We start from the raw sequence: 10,160 nt of genomic DNA, 5'->3' as shown, positions 1-10,160 counted from the left end.
TCGATACCAGCTCCAGAGAGTTATAGCAGCTTCTCCGTTGGTTGAGAGAAGTGCGGTGAACTCTGAGTCAACATATCGCCTTGTCTTATTCGGAGTTCTTGATCGGAGAGTTGAAGGATTAGCAGTTAAGCTTTCACAATATATAACCTATTTTCATCAATTTGTGTCTGATTACTTATAAGAATATTGTTGCTTACAAGTTCTTTGTTCCTTAATTTCATAAACACTGCCAAATTCATATTCTAGATTTTATGATCCACATATATTCTTAAGCAAACATATAAAGCTTCATCTTTTGGTATATAAAAGATAAACAGTTTAGCCATTAAATATGAAGTTTACAATCAACCTTAAATTTTTTTTAAACATATAAACTTCATCTTTAAAATTTAATAATGATTTTTAACAAAAAATTATATTTTCTTACATGAATTAAATTTCAAATTTTATTTATCATCATCTACTTTCTTATACTATATATATATACTAGTCCTTTTTAATTAAAATCATGGTTATATCATAGCTACAATTAAACCAACAAATTTAAATATCACAAGTTAGAACAAAAAAGAAGCATATGCTTAGGAAAGAAATCAGGAGGAAAAGATTTCATTAACAATACTTTTAATTAGTTGTTAGGGAAAGAAAATAATAAATTACAATAACAATTATTGTTATGATATTATTATGCAAATAGATAAATATCAGTTGTGATTTCTAGGAAATGGTCTAATGTGACTTTTAAATGGTAGATAAAATCTGTACTTCTCTTTTAATAGAGAAGATATATATATAGTATTTTAATTGTTAATTTTTCAAAAAAATATCCTGTATATATGTATAAATTAGTTTTAAACTATTGTAAATAATGGCAAAATAAAAAAGAATTTTCAACAACTTGCTAGATACATGTTCAATAACTTGGTATTTATACACAAAAAGATTTCAGTTTTATATAAAAAAACAATCTATGAGAATACAGCTTTACATATTTATTGTTATCACAATTTTTTCATTATGAGATACCTCAGGTTAATAACAAAAAATAATTTGGTTTGACAAATATTTTTGAAAATGATTGATTTATTCTTATATTCACTAATTTGGTATTTATTTATACACTAAACAAGGTCTAGTTGGTAGTTTGGCGGATCGTTAAAATATCAGTGTTTATAATTACTCGTGTTTAATCTCTATTCATCTTAATCTCAATTACACACTTACCATTCTGATCCTAATTTTCCGATAGACGTTAAAGCGAAAAGCCAGAAGCCAAAAATAAAATAAAAGATAAAGAAAAAGCCACGAGGCCTTGACGCAAAAAAGAGAACAAAAAAAACAGTTTCTTTTATAATCACGAGTGTGTTTCTGTGTGTATAAATGAAAGAAACACACATCTTCCTCCTCCTCTGCCTTCTTTCTCTCCACTCTCATCTTCGTTCTCCTCCAACGAGTTTAATCATTTCCGATGACGCATCTCAACAAAAAGCCCAAGTTAGAGAACCCCAAGGTCAACAACATCGACGACTTACCTGACGATCTCGTCATCTCTATCCTCCGCAAACTCAGTTCCTCTGCTTCTTCTCCCGCCGATTTCCTCACCGTTCTCATCACGTAAGTCATGCCTTTTCCCCTCCAAACCAAAGCCACCCGATTCTTTTATTTTTATTAAACTCTCTCTCTTTTTGTCGTTTCAGATGTAAGAGACTGAACCGATTGGGTTTTCATCCTCTGGTTTTATCCAGAGCCGGAACTCAAACCCTAGCCGTCACCGCGGAGAAATGGTCTGACTCCGCTCACAGATTCCTCAAACTCTGTGTTAATGCCGGAAACATCGACGCTTGCTACGTTCTTGGAATGGTTCGTCTCCTCTCTCTCTCTCTCCTCTCTCCTCTCTCTTTCTCTCTCTCTTGATTTTTTTTTTTGTTTTTTTGCGCAGATCCGATTTTACTGTCTTGAAAACCCAGTGAGCGGCGCATCTTTAATGGCAAGAGCGGCGATTAAGTCTCACGCGCCGGCGCTTTACTCGCTGTCGGTGATTCAGTTCAACGGGAGCGGCGGTAACAAATCGGACAAGAACCTACGCGCGGGAGTCGCTCTCTGCGCGCGTTCCGCATACCTCGGCCACGTGGACGCGCTTCGGGAGCTCGGTCACTGCCTACAAGACGGTTACGGCGTTCCTCGCGACGTGGCCGAGGGTCGTCGGCTTTTGATTCAAGCGAACGCGAGGGAGCTCGCGGGCTCTTACCTCTCTCTCAAATCTGGAGACGAAACGCTAACCGAACCGGTTCAGGAGATTCGTCCGGTTAACAGGTTTCTGAAGGATTGGTTCGGTTCGGGTCGGGTTGTTTTAGCGGAGGGGTTGAGGATGTGTTCTCACGGCGGTTGCGGAAGGCCGGAGACTCGGTCGCATGAGTTCCGGCGATGTTCGGTGTGTGGGAAAGTGAACTATTGTTCGAGAGGATGTCAGGCGTTGGATTGGAGAGTGAAGCATAAGATGGAATGTGCACCGTTAGATCTGTGGGTTGCGGCCGCGGAGATCGGTGAGGGTGACGTTGATGCTGTGGAAGTTGAGAATCATGCTGCTCGATAACTGCTCTGCCTTTTTTTTTAATTTTCAATATTAAATCAGAAAATGTCTAATTTGCCAACAGTCTGTCTCTGTAACCTTTTGACTTTTTTTTTGGTTATTGATAATCGATCAACTTTTCATGTTTTTTTTGTTCTTTATCTTCTTTACTAATATTCTTAAAATAACATTTATGATTATAATTAACATTTTATTTTCAAACAGTATAACAATTAATTAGATTCTATTTTTTTCAAAAATAAATTGGATTCTCACCATTATATTTTGTAAAAAAATAAATTTATGAAATTAAAATATTCAATTTTGGTTTTTTATTTTTAAACCAATTTAATTTATATTTTGTGATAAAACTAACTTAAAATTGTTAGGTTTCAAAAATATAATAAAGATAAATGGTCTTAAATAATTCTAAAACATGTTTTTTCTTAACTGATAAACAAGATTAAAAAGGACCAATATAACATTTATTAGAGGTATATATAAAACAGCTATATTCATATATTAAAACTAAAAAATATTTGTTTGGTTTAATGCAAATGAGGTAGTATCATCAGTTACACATGACCTTAGTATTAAAGAATCTTAAGGCTTAAACTTGGGTAATATTTGCATGATAAATAGATCATGGACATCTACGGTCTAATTTAATGGGTATAGATGAGTTTAGCTAGATAACTTGGGAAAAGTACAACTTATGGGGACAAATAATCATATTCAAAGAGAATCTACTTTACATTCAGAGGTGAAAGCACTAAGATGAATGATGGAGAATATATTTCAGCATTCGACATGTCAAAACTTTGGAACAGATTCCAAAAATTTGATTGTGATGATCAAGGAGTCTCATGTTTGGTCAAGCTTTGCAACAAAATTGGAGAGGATAGAGATTCTGAAAATATGCCTATAATCAAATATTTACTACATGATCTTTTCATAGGGTTCTTTATTTCATTGATTGTTCTATTCTAGTCTCATTACTCATATCATCTCAAGTTGGAGTAAAAGAATAGCCTTTCGATGAAAAAAAATTAAAAAAATTTGAATCATATGAATTTTGTTTTCACAATTTTCTTTCTTTTCGGATGAGAATTTTTTTTTGTAAAATAATTACTGAATATATATAATATTTTAATAAACTTAACTTTTTTATATTTATAAATACTACTGAATATATATAATACCTTAATAAAATTTTGGAAAAGTTCATAATGTTTATGAAGACTTCTATGAATATATTTAAGGAGGTTTTCTTTGTACCTTCACTTAAACACTTAATATATAACTATATTTATCAAAAATAAGAAAATTATTAAAATAAATGTAATGTATTTATTCTTGAATATATAAATAATAATTGTCAAAATTCTCCCCATATAATTCTCAATTATTTAGTTTGCCGATAGGTCTAGATCAACTGGCGTGTTAGGCGTAATTTTGAACATTTAATATATTTAGTAAGATATTTTAAAATATTTATATAATCTTCTTAAAGTTATAGGAAAATATTCTTGAATATGTATGATATCTTCGTAAATTTGACTTATATGCCTATTTAGGAAAATATTATTGAATATATAACATCTTCTAAAGTTTAAGAATATACTTTTAAATATATAATTTCTTTATAAATATAGAAAACATTCACAACAATAAATGAATATCAAAGTTTGTAAATATATACTTCAGAAAAGATTCTCTAATATTTTGAAAGATGTCATACAAATTTAAGAAAATCTTCCTAAATATATACAAGTTACATTCAAAAGTCTAGTTACACGTTTATAAATGTAATTCATATTTTTTTTACAAACTCAAGAAAATATTATATACATCCAGAAGGTTTTCCTAAACTTCTTTTTAAAACCGCTTTCAAAAGAAAATATCAAAAGAAAATTCTGACTTTTTCGTGAAAAAACAATTGGCAAAAATTGGCAAAATATTTTCAATTTTATTATTTGAATTTTTAATATTTATTATTTTCTAGTCATGATATTCACCTTGACTTGTTGTCCGATTGAGAGAATCAGATCCAATTCTTTGAATCCACTATTGAGCATCTTTATATATTTACAATTCTCAAACAAATCACGTTCCGCCATCTTTGCTTTCTGTTGTTCATTAGTAGCAACGTCCTTCAGCTTACTAATTATGTTCAAAAGACTTTTCTTCTCTTTTACAAAAGTAAGTTTGTCAACCAACTTTTTTCGCTCCTAACAAGGTTCATGAGTCATTCTCCGTTCCCGACTTTGCTCTAGATCATGAAGAAACTTCAGATTTCTAATCCTTGAGCTTCAACTACTTATCATGAACCACGTGATATTCCTCAGCGTTTGTATCAACATCTGAATCAAAGGATTTACCTGATCCATCCTAGTGTGCAACAAATGCAACAAGATTTGTCACCCTCTTTACACCATCATCCAACTCTTGATCATCAGACCATCAAGATGATCTATCTTTTCCCATATGTGCATTTGAATATTCACTCCTGATGTGTCCAAGTCCCTTGCACTAAAGACATACGAGCCCACTACGTTGTGCAATAAGGAAGTCATTCTTCATATGACCAAAGTTCACACACTCAAAGCATTAGAGTTATTCTCTTCTCCTGTCACTTTTACGATCACTTCCCTGAGTATTTTCAGTCATATGATGTCTATCACCACATTTGTCAGCCATAAATTTCACACTTATTAACGCAAAAAACTAAGCTATTGTATGTATCCATCTTCTGCCATTCACCAGACCCACAAGTTTGTCAAACTTGAGTTTATACATGTTCTCGCAGTCATCATCAAGACTGCCTTGTGATCTACAAACTTTGTTAGAAGAAAACGTAGCAATTTTTTCACCAGATTTTTCTCCTTTACTTCTTCCCAAGTACATATTTTTCATGTGACATAGCACTGAATTTGGCACCAATGCTTGCCACATAATTATCATCAGTCCACCTTATATTATCAAACTACGACGCAAGATATTCCAGGTGTGTCTCCTTGAGGCTGTCATCTCTTTCAAACAAATTCAGCAGGATCTACCACGCCTATATAGCTAACGTACTTTCCTGAATCAGTAGGAACTGATCTGCCTCAACAACACCAAAATTACTGCAGAGCTTTTGTGTATAAATTGACGCACCTTTCTCTGCTTCTGTTCATTCTTCTTTTTCGTGATCTTGTTCTTTCCATTTTCTGTGACCGTAGTAGGTTCTTGTCAGCCAGTCTTCCCAGTTGTCCATACAGCCTCATTGATTCCTTGAATCAATTGCTTCATGCGAGCTTTCCAATAATCATATATATCTTCCTTCAACATGATTGCTTCTTCATATAAACAATTGTGTCCATCTTCACCTTTAGATCACACCAATGATGCCGGTAATCCTTTCTGATATCAATTGTAAGTGCAAGATGCAACACAATATTATATGTCAAAATATAAATCAAGAGACAATGAGATTATCAAACACGTTTTTCTATATTAGAAATCACCTTTTAGATATTCTATTACAAGACTTGATTAATTACTTTTACATTATTTGTTGCACTTTAACAATCGATACTGAAAGATTCTTAAACTACTTAGCTTATGTCTCTCTGTTGCATGATACACCAGCGTCTAGCTCAGAACGAACCCAAGAACAATTCAAAGAGAAGTCCACTCTTCCTATATAAATATATCCTTAAGTGTTTTGTCGATTCCTCAATGACATCTTGCTATTTATAGTGGTCTCCATGTTTCTAAAGCCCTAGTCTAAGGATCATATAAGAAAACCATAGATATAGACAATTTTCATATTAACAAACACAACTTTTTTTAAAAAAAAATTGAACTTATTCCTTTTTTTTTTATAACTCCATCTTATTATTAGTAACATGACGAACATACATAGTCTTTATGCAAATGCATAGTAGCCAACCGAGGAACAAAATGATACGAAATAAAAGATGTATGAATTGGTAAATCTGCTTTTGCAAAGCTATCAGCTACCATATTCCCTTGCCTGCGTATCCATCTGAGTTCTATGTCTTTGAATTTTTTCATCCACCATCTGATTTCTCTTACCCAATTATACAGGCCAAACTGCAAAGTCTTTGAAGTAATAATATCAACCAGCTTCTTGTTATCTCCTTCAAATATTATCTTTGTGAAACCAAGTGACCAACAGAATTGTAGAGCCATAAGGTAGGCCTGAAGTTCTGCAGCCAACGCAAATTCAACTCTCTGGCCTTTTCCATGACCTGCAGTAATAAACACGCCATTAGAATCTCTCAGTATCCATCCCCCTTTTGCCGGTAATTCTGGGTTGATAAAAGATCCATCAAAGTTGCATTTGCTCCATCCTTCTTCAGGTCTTCTCCAGTTTACATGGCCCGTATTGAGTTCAGAAGTCCTTGAAACTGTTGCTTGTTGTTTGCAATTGACTGTTGACCATTCCATAACATCAGTTCTAGCCTGTTTTAGAATAACCCACCATTGAAGATTCTTCTGTTGATACATCAATAAATTTCTGCTTTTCCAAATTCTCCATAAGATACTAATAGGAAGGTCCTTGATAGTAGCCAAAGATGCTGTTGTATTTGCTTGAATACAAACTTCTATTTTAGCTTCCAATGAGGCAGTAGGATCCAAAATTGTATCATTAGCTACACCTGACGCACGCCATATCCTTTGAGCATAAGGACAGTCAAAAAGCATATGCTTCTCTGTTTCCATATCTAAGCAACATCTTATGCACTGATCAAAACGAGTAATGTGCCTTCGTTTTAAATTACTACCAACTGCAAGTGATCTAGAGAGAGTTTTCCAAAGGAAATGATTAACCTTAGGAGGAGAACTGCATTTCCAGATCTTTTGTTTTAGCAGTGGATCACCCCAAGTTGGAGAAATAGGTGTATTATTTGGTAGGTGAGTATTGAGCCAGTAACCCGATTTTACTGTGTAAATTCCATCATCAGTATAATGCCATCCCAACAAATCCAACTCTGCTCTAGAACTGATTTTCAACCGCAATATTATCTCAACATCTTCATCAACAACCTTTCCTCGAAGTTTATCTAGATTCCATCCTGTACCATCTGCTTGTATATAGTTTCGTACACTTTCTAGAGCTTCTGCATTTGCAATAGCTCTTGGTGCTCTCGGTGGGTGTGTAGGTAGCCAAGGATCTGCCCACATACTAACAGAGGACCCATTACCAATAATAAACCTCAGACCTTTCTTCAGTAGATCTCTTCCGAATAATAGAGATTTCCACGCATAAGAAGCCTTTTTCTTTAAAGATGCATTCAGTATAGATCCATCTGGAAAGTAACGAGCTTGCAGTAGGCGAGATAGAAGACTCTGCGGTTGTTGTAATATTCTCCATACATGTTTCCCCAATAATGCTTGATTAAACTTCTCAAGATCTCTGAAGCCTAAACCTCCTTCTTTCTTTGGTACACTGAGTCGATCCCAACTGTACCAATGCATACCCTTCTTATCCCCAGAACTCCACCAGAAATGAGCTAAAATACTGTTAATTTCCTCACAGGTATTCTTCGGCAATCTAAATACATTCATGGAGTAAATAGGCATTGCCAAAGCCACAGCTTTAAGTAAAACCTCCTTACCACCATGCGATAAGAACTTCTTATTCCATCCTTGAGTTGCAGCTTTAACCTTGTCAATAATATATCTGAATATATCACTTTTCTTTCTCCCAAACTGCTCGGGCAATCCCAGATATTTGCCATTTCCTCCTTCATTTTGTATGCCTAACAAGCTGCGCATTCTTCTCTTAACATCATCTGAGACCTTACTTCCAAAAGTAATAGAAGATTTTGCTAGATTAACAGACTGACCATATACTGATTCATAGAGAGATAGTATATGTTTTAACTTCCTACCCGCCTTAGGATTAGCCAATGAGAAGAAGAAAGAGTCATCTGCAAATAGAAGATGATTCACAGCCGGTGCACGCAAAGCTATTTTCACTCCTAGCAGAGAACGATCATTCATAGCTCTGTTCATAAGATGTGATAAGACTTCAGCACAAATTATGAATAGATACGGAGAGAGGGGATCTCCCTGTCTTAATCCCCTCTGTGGTATTATATGACCTTCAGGAACTCCATTAATGAGCACTGCATAATTCACAGAAGACACACAAGACATGATCCACTTGATCCATCGTGAATGAAAACCCATTCTTTTCATTGTTTCCTCCAAAAAACACCATTCTAGACGATCATAAGCCTTTGTTATGTCTGTCTTAACAGCCATATATGATGTAGCTTGTCGTTTACGTACCTTCAGACTGTGAAGAATCTCGTGAGCCCTTATTATATTATCAGATATCATTCTTCCTGGAATGAAGGCTGTCTGATTTTCTGTAATAATACCACTAAGATAGCTCTTGAGTCTATTGATAAGAATCTTAGAAATAATCTTATACACAACACTGCATAAAGCAATGGGTCTGAACTCAGACATACCAGTCGGCGGGTACACCTTGGGTATTAAGCAAATATTAGTTCGATTTAGAGCTTCATCAAAACCATCATCATTGAAAAATTTCCTTATCTCTCTCATGATATCATCTTTGACCAAATCCCAGTGTTGATGATAGAAAACAGCAGGAAAACCATCTGGTCCTGGAGCTTTATGAGGACTAATTTCAAAGATAGCTGTTCTCACTTCCTCTTCTGTGATATCTCTGATAAGATCCTCATTCATCGTATCACTGACTCTTTCAGTGAAATCTTGAAAAACATGAGGGAATAACGTACTGACATCACTCTGTGAAGCATAGAGATTGTTAAAATAATTGGTAGCTACCTGTGCTATATTCTTATGTCCTCTGTGAATCACCCCATTATCATCTTGGATAGAAGAAAGAGTACATCGTGTTCTCCTTGCTCGTGAAACACTATGAAAGTATTTTGTATTTTTATCACCTGCTCTCAACCACATCACTCGGCTTTTCTGCTTCCAAAAAATCTCCTCCTCAAGATAAGCCTGATTTAAGTCTTCTTTAATCATACTTGTTCCCACTCATAGCAGTATCTAGCTTCCCACGAAGAATTTTAATTCTTTCCTCTGCATTTGTTCTGTTACTTCTTTTCCAAGTAACTATTTGCTGTCGACATCTACTGATTCTCTGCATAAGAGGAATCTGAACAAAGCTTGATTGACCAGTTCCCTTCCATCCCCTGTGTACTGTTGAGCCAAATCCTTCCTTGTCTACCAGTCTACTATCATAACAAAACTGTCTTCTTGGTCTTTCTCTTTCAGCAGAAAGATATGTAAGTAGTGGTCGATGATCAGATTCTCCCAGCTCCAAAAATACTGTCTCTGATGCTGGAAATTCCGACAACCAAGTAGGATTAGCCATGACTCTATTCAGACAACATTGAACCACATCATCACCCCTTCTCCCAGCCCAAGAAAAACGATTTCCAACTGTAGGAAGATCAGTAAAAGCACAATTCCTCATCATTGCTCTGAAATCAGAAAAAGAAGCTTCAGGTCGTATTCTTCCTCCAGATTTTTCGTGATTACCCAATATTTCATTAAAATCTCCAAGAGCCAT

General features: G+C 34.8%; 2 protein-coding genes across 2 annotated transcripts; one reads left to right on the top strand and one right to left on the bottom strand.

Moving 5' to 3' along the window:
* The first annotated feature begins 1,363 nt into the window (after positions 1 to 1,363).
* On the top strand, positions 1,364 to 2,717 carry LOC108823900 (F-box protein At5g50450). The gene is made up of 3 exons (XM_018597212.2): positions 1,364 to 1,614; positions 1,698 to 1,860; positions 1,940 to 2,717. The coding sequence occupies exons 1-3, from the start codon at positions 1,469 to 1,471 to the stop codon at positions 2,591 to 2,593; spliced, it is 963 nt and encodes a 320-aa protein (XP_018452714.2). The 5' UTR covers positions 1,364 to 1,468; the 3' UTR covers positions 2,594 to 2,717.
* Positions 2,718 to 4,885: 2,168 nt separating this feature from the next.
* On the bottom strand, positions 4,886 to 10,160 carry LOC108833114 (uncharacterized). Its single transcript, XM_057004057.1, has 4 exons — positions 9,613 to 10,160; positions 6,653 to 9,497; positions 5,114 to 5,146; positions 4,886 to 4,960 (listed from the first exon to the last, which is right to left on the bottom strand). The coding sequence occupies exons 1-4, from the start codon at positions 10,158 to 10,160 to the stop codon at positions 4,886 to 4,888; spliced, it is 3,501 nt and encodes a 1,166-aa protein (XP_056860037.1).

Source organism: Raphanus sativus, chromosome 2 (genome assembly GCF_000801105.2).
Source record: "Raphanus sativus cultivar WK10039 chromosome 2, ASM80110v3, whole genome shotgun sequence".
Classification (NCBI taxonomy): Eukaryota; Viridiplantae; Streptophyta; class Magnoliopsida; order Brassicales; family Brassicaceae; genus Raphanus; species Raphanus sativus.
The sequence above is the reverse complement of the archived record's forward strand: the minus strand, read 5'-3'. Positions and strand labels throughout refer to the sequence as shown.